We start from the raw sequence: 18,873 nt of genomic DNA, 5'->3' as shown, positions 1-18,873 counted from the left end.
CCCCCCCGCAAGCGGTCTGGCACTCACCCGCTTGTGTGGCGGGGCTGTGGTGCCCTCTCCTCCTCTCCTGGAGTGTGGACAGCGGCTGTGGCGCCCCCCCGTGTCTGCTCCTCCAGCTTCCTCCGCCGCGTGTCTCCTCTTCCACCAAAGCGCTAGGCATCCAATAGAATCGCCTGACGCTTTGGCCAATCGGATCTCACAGACCTGCTTCCTGATTGGCGGGGAGGAACTTTAGTGTGATAATAACGAAAATTCATTTGCAATGGTCACACAACTGAGTAGGCTCGGAGCGCAATGCTCTGCGCTCCGAGGCCACCCTTTTTTGAAGCCTATTAGAGCCTCTGGCTCTAATCAGGTGCGTCAAAAAAACACCCACCCAGCACTGGAATCCATGGTCCAGTGCCACTGATGTGTAGATCAGGGGGCCGGACGCAGGGATAGGGGAGGCGGTGCCCATGCGCCCTCTATGGACGGGCCGCCACTGGTCTCAGACCTCTTGTAATATTTCCTATTAGGCAGCAATTTGCTGGTGTAGGTGTAAAATAACTGACAGATTCACTTTAAATTTAGCTACTCTGCTACTCTAAAGTGAGCCACGTGAATATTAACTTGCTCTCAAATAAAACGCTTATTTTTTTATACAGAGTGATACTGATTGTGACCTCTGAAAAGACAGAATGCATTGTCCGCCAATATCCCCTCATATAAACCAAAGTAATGGGAGATTACCCATGACCCATTGCCCCATTGGCAGGTTTGATAATAAAGGTTTTCTGTTTCCTCTTCTTCTTTAATTCTTTCACATAATTTTGGTACTGAGTGTATTCAGCGGGGAATATCCAGGTGCGTGGAATAAAGCTGTATTCATGAGGCTGACACTTGATCATTCTGAAAGACACAACCCACATAGCCGATTTAATACAACTCAACACAGTCACATGCAAAAGACAAAAAAATGTTATAGAGGGATTTGTGAAATCTGTACTGTCAACAATCTAACAGACCCTTTCACACTTGTGTGACTTGTCCTGCGACTTGGGACTGCAAAGTCGCATGACAAGTCGTACCCCATGATTTCCAATGAGAACCGTTCATATTTATTCATTTATTTCAGCTAATTATATAGCGCAGTCAATTTACGCAGTGCTTTACATATACATTGTATTAATAAGGCAAGGATTGGCAGTGTGTGCAGAAAACCTGGTCCGTCCAATCCAATATGTCAAACAAAAGAGAAAACCTAGTGCTCAGGGCACAGTATAACCCCTCTGGATTTTTAAAAGACAGGCCAAGTATAGAGTAAAAATGTTTATTTAATAACCACAAATTGGTAAAATTACACTATCAAAGAATTGGCATGTAAAAATATAATGTTAATAACAATTGTGCTCAGTATACAAAATAGGCATGAAACTTAGCTGTCTTAAATCGAAGGTTAGGCTAGAGAGAATACATGCTGTAAAATGACGCCTAACATGTTTCGGACGATGACGTCCTTCCTCAGAATCTGTATTGAATTATATTGTTATTACTCTTTTATACTAATATTTACTATATTTACATTTATAGAGCAAAATATGATTGTCCTAAATGACATTAAGCCTCTGAGGAAGGACGTCATTGTCCGAAACATATTAGGCATCATTTTACAGCATTTATTCTCTCTAGCCTAACCTTCGATTTAAGGCAGCTAAGTTTCATGCCTATTTTGTATACTGAGCACAATTGTTATTAACATTATATTTTTACATGCCAATTGTTTGACATTGTAATTTTACCAATTTGTGATTATTAAATAAACATTTTTACTCTATACTTGGTCTGTCTTTTAAAAATCCAGAGGGGTTATACTGTGCCCTGAGCACTAGGTTTTCTCTTTTGTTTCTTCATATATATTGTACATTCACATCAGTCCCTACCCTCAAGGAGCTTACAATCTAAGGTATACCTGTGCGACTTAACCTCCCTGGCGGTAATCCTGAGTCTGGCTCGGGGTGGAATTTCAGTACCAAGAGCAGCAACCCCCAGCCAGACTCGGGATCGCAGCATCCAGGAAGAGGTTACTTACCTTGTTCCCTGGATCCTGCGATGTCTCCCCGCAGTGTGAGCGGCTCGTCCTCCGCACGATCTATCATGGAGCCAGGCTCCGTTCCCTGCGAGCTTTGCGACGCACGGGGACGGAGAACGGCGCCAGATTCAAAAAGTGAAACACACACAATACATACAGTATACTGTAATCTTACAGATTACATTACTGTATGAAATTATTTCACATCCCTTTTGTCCCCAGTGGTTTCTCCAGTGCCCTGCATGCAGTTTTATATTATAAAAACTGTTCTTTCTGCCTGGAAACTGGAGATTGTCCATAGCAACCAAAACTGTCCCTTTACATGAAAAGTGGTTTTAGACCAGCTAGAAAACAGCGATAATAAATTAGAAACACTTGCAGAATTGAGTGATAGTGATTTGTGGGGAAATCTGTCATCAAACACTGAAAGTAATGACAGCGACAATTCTGCAACTGAGCAAATTTCAGTGTTTTTGATTTGATTACATTATTGAATATTTTTTATTATTATTATATTATTATTTGGTGTAATTATTTATAGTTTTTTATTATATTATAATTTATGATTTTGGGTTTCAAACATTATCACACCCGAGATGTCTACTAGACTCTGGTTTGGACAGATTTAAGTGTGTTATTGTTAAGAATTACAGGCCTACAATAAAAAACGCCAAATTTCCATGCAAAATAATTGTACCGCTTTCAGCACCTAAAGGGTCTATGCGAGTGGGGTTTTGGCTTGCAGCATCACTTTGACAATGGTCTGAGGGCCATCTAGTATAATCACAATTCACTGACAGGTGCAACTGATCTGCAATTGGCCTCCTTCTCACTTGCAATTGACCACCTCCAGGCGGGTTTTGCTTCCCCATAGACTTGTATGGGAAGGCAAAACCCGTCAAAATCAAATAAAAGCCACATGACACAGGTCCTTAAAGCATAAGTGAAACTAACCCTCCCCCCCCCTCTCCTCGCAGTGGTAATTTTCTGATGTTGCTGGCGTTAATAGCACCACGCTGAGGGATCTGTAACAGGCATTCATCAAGAGTGCCAACTATGCCTGCCCTTTCCACCCTCCTCCTCCATTCACAGTAGCTGTACTATAGCTTCCATGAATGAAAAGTGCTCTAAGAATGGAGGATACTTGGATGAATGAAAGGTCCACCTCCTTCATTCATAAAGCGATTTTAATTCATGGAAGTTAAAACATAGCTTTTATTAATGGAAGAGGGGGGCTATAGTTGGCACTCTTGATTAGTGCCTGTCAAAGCTCCCTCGGCTCTATTAACCCTTTCAGCACCAGAAAAGTACCACTGTGCAGGTAGGGAACATCAAAGGGCTTTAAATTTAAACTTAAGCAGCAGCCATCAGCACAAGGAACAATTCTCATTGATAGTCTGCCTCTTGTGCTAATTTTTTTTTTAGAAAAATGTTTGACTAAACGTAGGCTTTAAGCCCATGGCACATCAGTGATCCTGTCATTGGTGATAATTTGTGAACAGAATACAGAAAATACATACCTTTATCAATGTGTTCCTCCCTCGCAAGCTGAATGCGCCATTCCTTTTACTGGCAAAAATGCTGTGAAATATCACATTCCAGTAGGGACAGAAGTGACACACAAAACTGGTGAATATTTTTCTGCTCTGTATAGCGATCCGTGTCACTATACAGTTAGGTCCATATATATTTGGACACAGGCACAATTTATGTTTTTTTCAGGTATTTACCAAAACATATTCAAGCTATAGTTATATAATAGATATGGACTGAAAGTGCACAGTCTCGGGCTTATTTGAGGGCATGAACATCCAATTTGGAGGAAGGGTTTAGGGCAGTGGTTCTCAACCTGGGGGTCGGGACCCCCTCGGGGGTCGAATGACGATTTGCCAGGGGTCACTGAATCCTGGGCTGTTCCTGAAGCCTGCACTGTTCTCTCAGCCTTTTCGTGGCAGGGCTGTCCCTGGAGCCTGCGGCCACCCACTCTTCGCAGGTGCCCATTCAGTTCACGGCATGGCTGGGGGGCAAAGACTATAGGTCAGCTGACTGGTGAGGAATGTGAAGTGGGAGGGGCTGAAGGAGACCCCATCTCCTGATTTCGTCATAGGTGTCACTGCTGCGAGACACCACAAAGTCGGAGATACAGTGAAGCCGGAGGCACAGTGAGTAACACTACTTGTGATTATAGTTGCCATTAAAAGTCCCCACTACAGTTCTCAGATCAGCAGATGACCTTGATCAAGAACACCTAAGTTGGCTGATTAGAACTCCCCCCCACCCCCACCAAGGAGCAAGAGAAGGAATAAAAATGGAGAATACATGGAAGGGAGAGGAAAATAAGGGGTTTTAATACTGTAAGAGTGGGATGGACTATGCTACGAAAATAATTTTACTGTTAGGGGTCCCCACAACTTGGAAAATTTTATCAAGGGGTCACGGCACTAGGAAGGTTGAGAACCACTGGTTTAGGGTCTTAAGAATAGCCACCCCCCCCCCCCCTTTTTTCAAGGCATCAAAAGTAATTGGAGAATTAAATCAAACGCTGTTTCATGGCCAGGTGTGGGCTACTCCTTCGTTATTTCTTCATCAATTAAGCAGGCAAACGGTCTGGAGTATCTAAGTGTGGTATTTGCATTTGGAATCTATTGCTGTGAACCTACATCATGCGTTCAAAGAAGCTGTCCATGCAAGTGAAACAGGCCATTGTAAGGCTTCAAAAAAGAAACAAATCCATCAGAGAGACAGCAGCAACATTAGGAGTGGCCAAATCAACAGTTTGTTACATTCTGAGGAAGGAAGAATGCACTGGTGAGCTCATAAAAAGTCCAGGACGTCCATGGAAGACAACAGTGGTGGATGATTGCAGGATCCTCTCTATGGTAAAGAAAACCCATTCACAACATCCAGACAAGTGAAGGACACTCTCCAGGAGGTTGGCGTATCATTGTCAAAGTCTACAATCAAGAGAAGACTTCACGAGAGCAAATACAGAGGGTTCACCACAAGGTGCAAACCATTCATAAGCCTGAAGAATAGAAAAGCCAGATTAGACTTTGCCAAAAAACATCTAAAAAAGCCAGACCAGTTCTGGAAAAGCATTCTTTGGACGGATGAAACTAAGATTAATCTGTACCAGAATTATGGGAAGAAAAAAGTGTGGAGAAGACTTGGAACAGCTCACGATCCAAAGCACACAACGTCATCTGTAAAACATGGTGGAGGCAGTGTGATGGCATGGACATGCATGGCTTCCAGTGGCACTGGGTCATTGGTGTTTATTGATGATGTGACAGAAGACAGAAGCAGCCGGATGAATTGTACAGTGTTTAGAGATATACTGTCAGCCCAGATTCAGCCAAATGCAGCAAAGGTGATTGGATGGCGCTTCACAGTACAGATGGACAATGATCCAAAACACACTGCAAAAGCAACCCAGGAGCTTTTGAAAGAAAAGAAGTGGAATATTCTGCAATGGCCGAGTCAATCACCTGATCTCAACCCAATTGAGCATTTTACTTGCTGAAGGCAAAAATAAAGACAGAAAGATCCACAAAGAACTGAAGACAGCTGCAGTTAGAGCCTGGCAAAGCATCACAAAGGAGGAAACCCAGTCTTTGGTGATGTCCATGGGTTCCAGACTTCAGGTAGTCATTGCCAGTAAAGGATTCTCAACAAAATATTAAAAATTAACATTTTATTTATGATTATATTTATTTGTCCAATTACATTTGAGCCCCTCAAAATGGGGCGACGGTGTACATAAATGGTTGTAGTTCCTAAAATTTGTACTTGCTATTTATGTTCAACCCCTGGAATTAAAGCTGAAAGTCCACACTTCAAATTAATTTGGATTGTTACGTTTTAATTTCATTCTGGTGGCATACAGAGCCAGAAGTATGAAAATTGTGCCTGTGTCCAAATGTACATGGACCGAACTGTAGTTGTCACCAACATCAGGATCATTAGTGTGCCATGGCCCTATTGCTAGCCGTATACATGATGATAAAAAGTCAATCAACCACTGCTCATTTGCTTGTATGTCACCTTTTAAATGGAAATTATCATTTGAACCAACCTTACGAAAAAATCTAGTTGATTTGATAAGAGTTTCCTCCAGACCCAATCCTTTATTTTCTATGAACAATTATTCACTGAATCATAGGAAATCACATCTGATTGTACAACCTATTTTAGATCTACCAAGTACAGTTCTTTGACAAAGTATTCATACCCCTTACAATTTTCCACATTTTTGTCATGTTACAACCAAAAACATAAATGTATTTTATTGGGATTTTATGTGATAGGCCAACACAAAGTGGCACATAATTGTGAAGTGGAAGGAAAATGATAAATGGTTTTCAACATTTTTTACAAACAAATATCTGAAAAGTGTGGCATCAATTTGTATCCAGCCCCTTTACTTTGATACCCCTAACTAAAGTAGTGGAACCAATTGCCTTCAGAAGTCACCTAATTAGTAAATAGATTAAATACAGCTGTTCTGTGAAGCCCTCCGATGTTTGTTAGAGAACCTTAGTGAACAAACAGCATCGTGAAGGCCAAGGAACACACCAGACAGGTCAGGGATAAAGTTGTAGAGAAGTTTAAAGCAGGGTTAGGTTATAACAAACTATCCCAAGCTTTGAACATCTCACAGAGCACTGTTCAATCCATCATCCGAAAATGGAGTAAGTATGGCAACAACTGCAAATCTACCAAGACATGGCCGTCCACCTAAACTGACCAGCCGGGCAAGGAGAGCATTAATCAGAGAAGCAGCCAAGAGGCCCATGGTAACTCTGGAGGAGCTGCAGAGATCCACAGCTCAGGTGGGAGAATCTGTCCACAGGACAACTATTAGTCATGCACTCCACAAATCTGTCCTTTATGGAAGAGTGGCAAGAAGAAAGACTTTGTTGAAAGAAAGCCATAAGAAGTCCTGTTTGTAGTTTGCGAGAAGCCATGTGGGGGACACAGCAAACATGTGGAAGAAGGTGCTCTGGTCAGATGAGACCAAAATTAAATTTTTTGGCTTAAAAGCAAAACGCTATGTGTGGCAAAAAACTAATACTGCACCAGTGGCGGCTGGTGCTCAAAATTTTTGGGGGCGCGCAAAGGAACTGAAAAATTCTGGAAAATACTGAAACAAAAACATCAATTGCAGCCTCACTGTGCCATCAATTGCAGCCATTGTGCCCATCATAGGCAGCCGACTGTGGCCATCATAGGCAGCCAACTGTGCCCATCATACGCAGCCACCTGTGCCTATCATATGCAGCCACCTGTGCCCATTATATGCAGCCACCTGTGCCCATCATATGCAGCCAACTGTGCCCATCATATGCAGCCAACTGTGCCCATCATATGCAGCCAACTGTGCCCATCATATGCAGTCAACCGTGCCCATAATATGCAGCCAACTGAGACTATCATATGCATCCACCCGTGCCCATCATATGCAGCCACCTGTGCCCATCATAGGCAACCACCTGTGCCCATCATATGCAACCACCTGTGCCCATCATATGCAACCACCTGTGCCCATCATATGCAGCCACTGTGCCCATCATAAGCAGCCACCTGTGCCCATAATATTCAGCCACCTGTGCCCATCATGTTCAGACTCTGTGCCCATCATATGCAGACTCTGTGCCCATCATATGCAGCCACTGTGCCCATAATATGCAGCCTCTGTGCCCATCACATGCAGCCTCCGTGCCCATCACATGCAGCCTCTGTGCCCATCATATGCAGCCAACTGTGCCCATCATATGCAGCCACCTGTGCCCATCATATGCAGCCACCTGTGCCCATTATATGCAGCCACCTGTGCCCATCATATGCAGCCACCTGTGCTCATCATATGCAGCCAACTGTGCCCATCATATGCAGCCAACTGTGCCCATCATATGCAGTCAACCGTGCCCATAATATGCAGCCAACTGAGACTATCATATGCATCCACCCGTGCCCATCATATGCAGCCACCTGTGCCCATCATAGCCAACCACCTGTGCCCATCATAGGCAACCACCTGTGCCCATCATAGGCAACCACCTGTGCCCATCATATGCAGCCACTGTGCCCATCATATGCAGCCACCTGTGCCCATAATATTCAGCCACCTGTGCCCATCATTTTCAGACTCTGTGCCCATCATATGCAGACTCTGTGCCCATCATATGCAGCCACTGTGCCCATAATATGCAGCCACTGTGCCCATCACATGCAGCCTCTGTGCCCATCACATGCAGCCTCTGTGCCCATCATATGCAGCCAACTGTGCCCATCATATGCAGCCTTTGTGACCCCCCGCCCGCCCGCTGTCTGCCCGGAACTTACCCCATCGTGGTGGTGGGTCAGGCAGCGGGACAGGCGACGAGCTGTGGGACGGTAGCACGGTGTTCCACGCCGATGGCTCCTGTGTGTCCTCCGACTCCTCCGTGCATGTCTTATTCCTGTATTCCTTGGCGCCAATGGGAGCACCTGTGCCTTTAGCCAATCAGATGTCCGGTATTACACTTGGGCCTCCTGATTGGCTGAGAGGCGGTTCTTTGTTAGCAAAGCAAATATTCATTTGCTTTGCTAACACACCTGGGTGTACTGCGAGCGCAATTGATTGCGCTCGCAGGTCACCCCTTTCTTGAAGCCTATTAGAGCCTATGGCTCTAATCAGGTGCTTCAAAAACAAACCCCTATAATTCAGACGCCTGGTGCCCGAAAAGGGGCCAGACGCCTGAATAGGGGGTGCCTACAGTGGCCGTGGATAGATTCATGCAATGCATGAATCTACCCATAGTGCACAGAGGGGGTGGCTGGAGAGAGGGGGTGGCGCCCGAGCGCCCCTAATGAGAATATTTGCCAGCACACCATGGAACGATGTAGATAGCATCCAAATGTGTAATTTATTACATGATCACAACACAAGGAGAGTGCAACGTTTCGGAGTCACGCAGGACCCCTTCGTCACATGCCTGACATGTTTGGACGCTATCTACGTCGTTCCATGGTGTGCTGGCAAATATCCTCATTTTGACTTGAACCAGTATCCAGCTGGTTGTTGCTGCAGCACCTATACTCGTGAGCTCATCCAGGAATGTGTGCGATGGGAATATGAAGTCTGCCTATGTAAACCAGACAGATTGCTGTTCTGTCAGTACAGAAGGCATGGCTCCTGTGTTCCTGTAAAGCAGAAACACCGATCCAAGCCTTCCTATAGTAAAAGCACCTCCCACACTACACTGGAACATTAGTTAGGCACAACATTAACCCTTTGATCACCCCTGATGTTAACCCCTTCCCAGTCAGTGTCATTAGTACAGTGACAGTGCAGATTTTTTAGCACTGATCACTGTATTAGTGTCACCGATTCTCAAAAAGTGTAAAAAGTATCAGTCAGTGTCCGATTTGTCTGCCGCAATATCGCAGTTCTGCTATAAGTCGCTGATAAGATCGCTGCCATTACTATATAATTAATATATATAATATTAAATAAATAACAATAATTTTTTTACCAAAAATATGTAGCAGAATACATATTGGCCTAAATTTATGAAGAAATTTGACTTTCATTTTTTTATTGGATATGTTTTTTAGCAGAAAGTAAAAAATGTTGTTTTTGTTTTTTGTTTTTTTTTAATTGTCGGTCTTTTCTTGTTTATAGCGCAAACAGTAAAAACCACAGAGGTGATCAAGTACTACCAAAAAAAAGCTCTATTTGTGGGAAAGACAACCCCATTAACCACTTCCGAAGGTCAAGTGGGTAATATAAAGTTTTCGTTTCTTTGAGTTTAATCATTTTTCTATCTTTTTTAAACAATTTAACCACTTCCATACTGAGTGATGATGATGTAAAAATCAACATTTTTTTGCTAGAAAATTACTCAGAACCCCAAAACATTATATATGTTTTTTTAGCAGAGGCCCTAGGGAATAAAATGATGGTTGTTGCAACTTTTTATGTCACACGGTATTTTCGCAACAATTTTTTAAACGCGTTTTTTTGGGAAAAAAAAAAAACCGTTTCACGAATTAAAAAAAAAACACTAAAGTAAGCCCTATTTTTTTGTATAATGTGAAAGATGATTATGCCGAGTAAATAGATACTTAACATCTCACGCTTTAAAATTGCGTACACTTGTGGAATGGCGCCCAACAGTGGTACTTAAAAATCTCCATAGGCAACACTTTAAAATTTTTTACAGGTTACCTGTTTAGAGTTAATGAGAAAGTCTTGTGCTGGAATTGTTGCTTTCGCTCTAACGTTCGCATCGATAACTCACATGTGTGGTTTGAACGCCGTTTACATTTGTGGGCGCAATGCAGGTATGCGCTCGCTTCTGCGTGCGAGCACGTGAGGAAGGGGGCACTTTAAATTTTTTTTTTTTATTATTGTTTATTTTATTTTTATTTTTATTTTTACACTTTTCCTTTAATTTTTTTTTTATCACTTTTACTCCTATTGCAAGGAATGTAAACATCCTTTGTATTATGAACAGGGCATGACAAGTTCTCTTTACAGAGAGATCTGGGGTCTATAAGACTAAGATAAAAAAAAAAAAGTGATCTCAGCCTTTCCTGTTAAAAAATGGCAGTTTACATCTGCCGAGGCCAGATGTGACGTTATAACGTCACGCCCGGCCTCCGAAGTCATAGAGACTGCTGGGGGCCATCTGGTCCTTGGTCAGCTCTATGGTAAACTTCGGCCGCTGACTGATTCATTCTCCAGCTCGCCGATCGCACGGGCGAGCTGGTAGAAGCACCGGAGGGTGGTGGGAGGGGGTGACATTCCCTCCCCCCACCAGTAAAAACAATCAAGCAGCTGAGCAGCCGCTATGAATGTTTTTACAGTGCAGGGAATCGTCAGCAGAAAAAAAGATATCTGAATGATGCCTGCAGCTGCAGGCATCATTCAGATATCCCCACTCAAAGTCCAGGATGTCAAATGACGTACAGAGAGTGGGAAGTGGTTGAAGTGGAGGTCCACCCTGAAAAAAAAATTGCACAAAAAAATACCTAAAAAAATGGAGGAAAAAAAAAATTTTTTTACTTACGTGAAATGGCTGTTGCTAGGCAGTCTTCCTAATCTGCCTCTTCCTACACCCCGGTGATCTTCAGTCTTCTGCTCCCTGCGTTGTTTTCTGAGGAATGGAGCACGGTGTGTTATGGGAACTGTGTGTCCCACAACACATCGCGTCCCATTCACAAAGCGTCGCACCGCTCGCGCGTGCGCAGCAGGAAACTGGCAGTGAAGCCGCAAGGCTCCACTGCCTGTTTCCCTTACTTACTTACTTAGGATGGCGAGAGCCGAGGGACGGGTCGGCTTCAGGTGGCCGACATCGCGGGCACCCAGGACAGGTAAGTCTACTTATTTAAAGTCAGCAGCTACAGTGTTTGTAGCTGCTGACTTTAAAAAAAAAATTTAGCTGGTCGGAATCCCGCTTTAAGAAAACTTCATTGTAATTTTCTTTTAAAAGAGAAGTATGTTTTTTGGTTTTTTTTTTTAAAGATTCATGAGGAGATGAACACATGGAAACAGGTTTATCCCTAGCCAGGGGTCACATCTCCACAATACAGTGATAATTGGTGAACAGCATGCTTAATCCAAGCGAAGGTGGTGTGCTTTTCCTTTGATGGTTCCACCCTGAAAGGCCCCGTCCGGGTTAAGGTCGCAAGCTTCTTTAAGCTTGCCGTTTGGTAAGCGCGCATTCTTATCAATACCACAGTGGTGCGGTGAAGGACATATTGATTTATTTGTATTTCCACCTATCTACGCTTCCCACTTTATCCACTATTTATGATCGATTTTGGATAGGACTTTTTTACCTTTGTTTATTATGTACTTTTATATGAACTTTGGAGCCTATCTCAAATTTGGGTCTAATATTCAACTTATCTGATTTGGTTATATCATATACACCTTTTTTGTCACAGCGCTGCTCTTTTTGTATTTATACACTTATAAATGATTGAATGTTATATTGGGTGGGGGCTGCAAAGAAGTGGTAAGAAAACACCAGTTTGTCATGGCCGCCTACACACTCATCCTACTCAACTGACATGACATCAGCATAGGAGACTCACTTGGTCATGTTTCTTGAAAGGCAGTCCTTCCGACAGATCTCTCCCATCCCTGGGAAATGGTTAATCCTCTGAAATGATAAGGAGAAGAAAACACTGGTGAATAATATATGAGCAGCCTTCTTCAACAGGGTGTGTAGTAAACCTTAGCGCCCACTTAGGAATCCACTTCCACTGACCTTTTTACAATTTCCCTATCATCATTGCTCTTTGTACTAATGTGTATCTAAACCCAAGAACAAAAATGGAATATATTGCAACTTACCAGTATTCAGATGAGGTAGTTACATTAGTTTTCTCTTTTCAGGCTTTGTTTTTGCTTTATTTTCACCTGGTGCTCCTGCCAGTAATACACTTCCTGTCCTAGGGTGACAACACTCACCCTAAGACACTTTATATCTATGGAGGAGAGCAGTGTTGTCACCCTACTCTTGATTTGGACTAGAGAATACAGTTCGCACAGTAGTTCACAGAAGAGAACTGGGACGGCTTATAACATTGTTTGCGTTTTTAGTTTAGTGCACGGGACAATTCAAATGCACTGGATTTCTGGCAGGATAAACAGGTATTTTTCTGTATTTGCAAAAAATGTACTCAGCGTGAAAAAAAAATAGGGCTAATATGGCCACCACTTTCAGTCCCGTAGACTTGGGTGCCTCAGAAATTTGCACACTTTTGAAGGGTGAATCAAAGAAAGTGGCTGCACACCAACGTAGCAGAAGTCCATTTATTAAATAATCCATACAAAATACATGACACACACCATAAGTGTAATGGCCGGAACAGAGGTGGACGCGTTTCACACAACTACATTGTGCTTACTCATGAGCAAGCACAATGTAGTTGTGTGAAACGCTTCCACCTCTGTTCGAGGTCATTACACTTGTGGTGTGTGTGTCATGTATTTTTTATGGATTATTCAATAAATGGACTTCTAATAGGTCAGTGTGCAGCCACTTTCTTTGATTCAGTATTCCACGGCAGGCGAGCCCTGGGGCTTGCACCCGATGAAGAGTTCCACCCAATTGATTTCATATAGATTTTCTCACCTGGAGCGGCGGATCCTTTTATTGTTTCCACTTTTAGGCTACTTTCACACTGAAGTGCTTTACAGGCACTACAGCAATAAAAATAGCGCCTGCAAAGAGCCTCTCCTGTCTCTCCAGTGTGAAAGCCCCGAGGGCTTTCACACTGGAGCGGTGTGCTTGCAGGACGGTAAAAAAAACTCCCGCAAGCAGCATCTTTGCAGCACTGTAGGAGTGGTGTATAACCCGCTCCTAAAGCGCCTCTGGCCATTGAAAACAATGGGGCAGCGCCAGCAAATCTGCTGCAGCGGCGCTTTGCCGGCGGTTTTAACCCTTTTTCGGACGCTAGCGGGGGTAAAACTGCCCCGATAGCGGGCGAATAGCGCCGCTAAAACGACGGTAAAGTGGCGCTAAAAATACTGCCGACGCCCGGCCGCATGTGAAAGTAGCCTTAAAGGGTGCCGCAACTGAAAACAGGTTGAGAAACGCTGACATGCAGTGTTGTTTAGGAACCTCTTTGGCTACTACGAAGGCAATGCATATTCTGTATAACTAGAGCAATGTTTTTTTCAACTATGGGTAGAGCCCCAAATTGGATCCTAGACATGCTTGCGATGAGTTGTCACTTGACTGTGTAGCCTGATTTGTCCAAGCACAGAATCAATGGATCAGTGGCAAGTGCTATAACGTACTGACTATAACTGACACATATGGGGAACTATAGCACATGCGAGGCAGAGGGCAGAGAGCCTTAGTGCTTCCCTCAGTTCTCCCTGCTCCTCCTCCCCCTTTTTAATTATTTTGTTGGGTTCATCCTCAAGTGCCAGAAGTGACAAGAAAAGGATAAAATAAAAGAAATTTAGTGTACATATTCAGTTCCCCTTCTTACCCTTTTACCCTAGGGATAAATCCATGAGTTACTTATGGCACATGCAGTAAATGTTTGCTGTCCTTTCCATACCTGATAATTCCTGAGCTCTGCAATCTTCTCATGTTGTACGGCACAATCACTCCAGATGAGATACGCCGTTTCGTCATCATCCCGACTTTTCACAAAATGCATCTCTTCAATTACCTGACGGACTGTGAGAAGCAGGGAACAATATGGAAAGGCCTTAAAACGATCTTAAAGTCAACTCTAAGGATAAAGCTAAACTCCGGAAATTAACGTTATTGCATACTTTGGTATGATCCAGCTTGGCACAGATGGACGAGGTGGAGAGGACAGGGGGTGACATCCCGATATCCACCTCATCCAATCAGAGAATGCCTTGTAGTCATTGAAAAAAATACAAAGCGTTCCATAAATGGTGGCAGTGCCGTGTGAGCAACCTCTGTGATCAGTGTGCAGAGAGGAAGCCACAGAATCTAAGTAGGACCTGGAAGATCGAGGCTATCATTGTAGCAGCGCTGAATATCACAGTGATTGCAAGCTTCCCCAGCAATCGTCAGGTTTTAGACATGCATACTTACACTGTGCCAAGCTGGACCAATGTAACTATGCAATAAAGATCACTCAGCTCATAGGCCAGATGTGCCGAAAGGCTTCATAGGGACCCCCCGAAGGCCAGGCAGAGCCAGAGGGGGAGGACAGAGCTTCAAAAGAGTGGAATAAAGTTCCTCCTTAACCACTTTCCATTAATTGGGCTCATATATTGGAAGGTCTGCCTAGTCATGTGACCACTGTGATAGCTGTCACAGTGGTCACACGATCGGGAGGCAGTCCCACCGCTTCCTGGTCATTAATAAAAATAAACAAACAAATAGCGCAGATTACATGGTTTATGTTATACAAATGTTGTTATAAAAATGTCCTTTTGAGCATTGCGCTCTTTGTGGGATGCAAACAGTCTATAGATAGGGCAGCCTTTTGATGGGAGGTGAAGCCGCTCCAAATATGCAAAGGAAAAACAACAGGAAAGGCGCCTCTTAGTAAACTGTATATTTAATGTTATATAAGCATTAAAAACACTCACATTAAAAACTTAGATAGTCCGGCATGGGGAGTTCAGTATAGTCATACAGGATTGCGTCCTCCTATGTCCGCAGTCTTATTCCTCTATTGCTGACGGCTGGTCCGTGTGGTGGAAGCTTCCGGTATCAGTGTTAATCCAGAACGAGGCTTGGGCACCGCCGAGTAGTCAATTGGGAGGCTGGGACGCTGGAACGCACATCCAAAGTATGTGCTGTACTGCCGTAAGGCGACGCGTTTCAGAGCATGCGCACTCGAGCGCGCTCCTTTCTCAAGCTAGGGAATACAGGAAACTGCAGCCTATTTAAGTGCTCTAAAGGCACCGCCACCTAATGGATATGGTTGTAATTACATAGGAAATACAGATGATGTTACAAAAGAAGGGGCCAGACGGAAAGATCTATATGTTTGTATTAAAAATAGGTATTATGTGCCTACTAATTATTGGTATAAAACATTAATATGTATGTAATGATATTGATATGCTTACTATCACTGCTTGTGGCAAATATATAAATAAATAAATACATCTATTTAAAATAAACTGTAGTGGTGCTGAGCTAAATATTTGTAATTTAATAAACCATGTATATGTGCAATATATACAAATAAATAGTATTATTATGGGCACATTTATGCACAATGGCACTATCTGATAGAATAATACTAATGAAAATTAATAATAAATTAAATAAAAATCATTATTATAAAATAAATTAAAATTGGAGCATATATATATACATATTATTATAAAATGGTACTTTATGTTAGAATGAACCTCAATTACTAATGGGGGGGGCCTATTAGATATATATTAGATATATGGAGAGGTTATGGCAGAATTCTTACTTCATAGATATATATTAATATTCACTCTAAGTCAGTATTATTATAGGATGGTGGATATCTCTAATTCTTCGTTAATTCCACCAGGATTTAGTGCATCTAAAGAATAAATCCAGAAGGTTTCTCTTTCACATAATCTGTGAAATCTTTCAGCTATGGGTACATTTTTTGGCATTTGTTCAATAACCCATACCTCGAGACCTTCAGTGGAATTGGCATGGTGTTCACAGAAATGGCGGGGGACACTATGTTTGTCCCTCCCACCTTCTATTTTTCTTCTATGTTCCCCGAATCTTTGCCTAAGTGGGCGTATCGTGCGCCCCACATAGATAAGATTGCATGGGCAACTTAGGCCATAAACTACAAACTCCGAACCACAATTGTAGAAATTGTCAAGTAAATAGGTTTTCCCTTTTGTGGTGAATTGTTTTTTCCCATGTTTGACAAACATACACGTTTTGCACATGGCTTTTCTACATTGGAACATGCCCTTGAGAGGAATCATGTGGGCCTGTGCTGGTGCGGTTTCTTTGATGGACTTTAATTTGCTGGGTCCTATTCGGTTTTTTATATTAGGGGCTTTTTTATAAGTGATTTTCGGATAATTGGGTAGGACTGGTTTGAGATATGGGTCCTCGAGGAGGATGGGCCAATGTTTTCTAAATATTGCTTCCATTTTGGAGAATTTTGTGTGAAACCTAGTAATGAAACGTCCTGATAAATTGGATGTGTTTTCATTTTGATGTTGGGTAACAGGTATGGGTTGCAAATAATATTTTTGTGCTTGGTCAACCAATGACTCTGGGTACCCTTTGTCTTTAAGTTTTTTTCTTAGCAGATGGCTTTGTTCTATATAGTCAGACGTTTGTGTACAGTTCCTCCGTAGTCGGCAAAATTGCCCTTTTGGAATATTATTTTTCCATTTTTCGTAGTGGCAACTTTTGTAATGCAGCAAGGAATTTCCTGCCGTAGGTTTGAAGAAGTTCCTTGCGTGTATCTCATTGCCAACGTGAAAAAGGTCAAGGTCAAGAAAAGCTAATCTCTCTTTATCCATGACATGAGTGAAACTCAGGCCATGTGGATTATTATTGCAGTGAGCCACAAACTTGTTAACAACATCAGCTGGACCATCCCAAATAATAATAATGTCGTCTATGTAACGACCGTAAAAAATGAGGTGCCTGAAAAACGGATTGTTTTGCCAAATATATCTGTATTCCCATAATCCCATTGCTAGATTAGCATATGAGGGCGCAAAGTTGGCCCCCATAGCTGTCCCCTGAATTTGTAGATAATACTGTTCATTGAATGAAAAATAATTGTGAGTTAAACAATATTTGGCACAATCCAAGATAAACGAGGCCTGTTTGTTGCTCATATATGGGTCCTGGGATAGAAAATGATTGAGGGCTAATATTCCAAAGGTGTGAGGAATAGACGTATACAATGAGTTCACGTCTAGTGATAACCAAATATATTGATCCTCCCATCTATATGGTTTTAATAATTCCAATAGATGGGTTCCATCTCGGATGTACGACTGCAGTCCCTGAGCTAGGGGCTGCAGATGGTGATCAATATATTTGGATAGGCCAGAAGTAATGCTGTCCATGGCAGCGATTATGGGCCTTCCTGGGGGATTGGTCTGGTCTTTATGAACCTTGGGTATATGATAAAAGTATGGAGTGCGGTAATAATCCCTCCGTAAGAAGGATGCCTCATTCTTATCAATGATGTCTGATTGGATAGCTCCATTGATAAGAAGATTTATATCATTTTGGAATTCTGGTAGTGGATCAGACCGTAGCTTTTGGTAGGTAGTACTATCTGCAAGTAAACGTTCTGCTTCTTTTATATAATCTGATCTATTTTGAATTACGATTCCCCCACCTTTGTCAGCAGTTTTTATGATTAAATCAGTGTTATCTGTTAGTGCTTTTAGGGCCAGTTTTTCTTTTGTAGTGAGACTGCCAAGAGTGGTGGAACTTATTTCACCTTGACCACACATCTTTTTTAGGTCTGAGAATACCATATTATAGAATGTGGTGAGGTGTGGGCCTTTTGATTGATATGGGTAAAAAATTGATTTAGGTTTTAATCCAGAATGTTGGACTGGTGGAGAAGTATGAAGATGTTGGGTAAAAAGGTCTAATCCTGTAAGTGAATCGTCATGATAGAGATGCTCAAGCATCTCGATCATTTCTGCCTCAAAATTAAATTCTTGGGTTTCTAATGGGGGATCTGTAGTACTTATCAGACAAGGACTGTTAGTATTATTTTTATTGTCTTTTGCATTTTTGATTTGAAAAAATCTCTGCAGTGTTAGGTTTCTGATATATCTATTCAAATCTTTGAACAGGATAAATGGGTCTGGTCTATTGGATGGAGAGAAATTTAGGCCACGGTTTAGCAAGGAGACTTCGGCTGGGGATAGGGTGTGTTGGGACAGATTGAAGATTTTGACCGTTTTCGGTTGTTGATTGCTTGTGCTTCTATTTCTATTTCTGTTTCTTCCCCCTCTGCAGCCTCTCCGGTGAATTTTCTTTTTAGTTGGGTGGCTGGAGAGGGGTTTATGGATAAAAAAGATGGATTATCTAGTGTGTTAAGGGAGCCAAACGTGATAGGTATATTGGTCATAGTTTGTGAAGCGGATTGGGGATGAATGGAGGAGGTATCTGATGCTGATTGGGTGGAGGGTAGGGTTCTGGAGGGAGGTCTGGTACTATCTGCATTGGGTATGGTAACAGTATTGGTAGTATTTGGAGTTTTTTTATGACTAGATTTATCTATTGGGATAGAAATATCCATTTCTATTGTCTGCATAGGATTATGTATTGTAGAAGCGACTTTAGGAATAGCATTGGACATGTTATTGATGG

General features: G+C 42.4%; 1 protein-coding gene across 2 annotated transcripts in view; it reads right to left on the bottom strand.

The window, feature by feature from the left end:
- Positions 1-18,873, bottom strand: part of TTLL7 (tubulin tyrosine ligase like 7) — a 302,305-nt gene that overhangs the window by 223,161 nt on the left and 60,271 nt on the right. For both annotated transcript variants that reach the window (XM_073593653.1, XM_073593652.1), the window contains exons 4-6: positions 14,138-14,259; positions 12,155-12,222; positions 730-888 (exon numbers count right to left, since the gene is read on the bottom strand). In XM_073593653.1, coding sequence (XP_073449754.1) covers positions 730-888; positions 12,155-12,222; positions 14,138-14,259 — 349 coding nt within the window. The remainder of the gene's footprint in view (positions 1-729; positions 889-12,154; positions 12,223-14,137; positions 14,260-18,873) is intronic.

This window comes from Aquarana catesbeiana, linkage group LG07 (assembly GCF_042186555.1).
Source record: "Aquarana catesbeiana isolate 2022-GZ linkage group LG07, ASM4218655v1, whole genome shotgun sequence".
NCBI classification, from domain to species: domain Eukaryota; kingdom Metazoa; phylum Chordata; class Amphibia; order Anura; family Ranidae; genus Aquarana; species Aquarana catesbeiana.
Note: the sequence above shows the minus strand (reverse complement) of the source record. Positions and strands in the feature narration are given on the sequence as shown.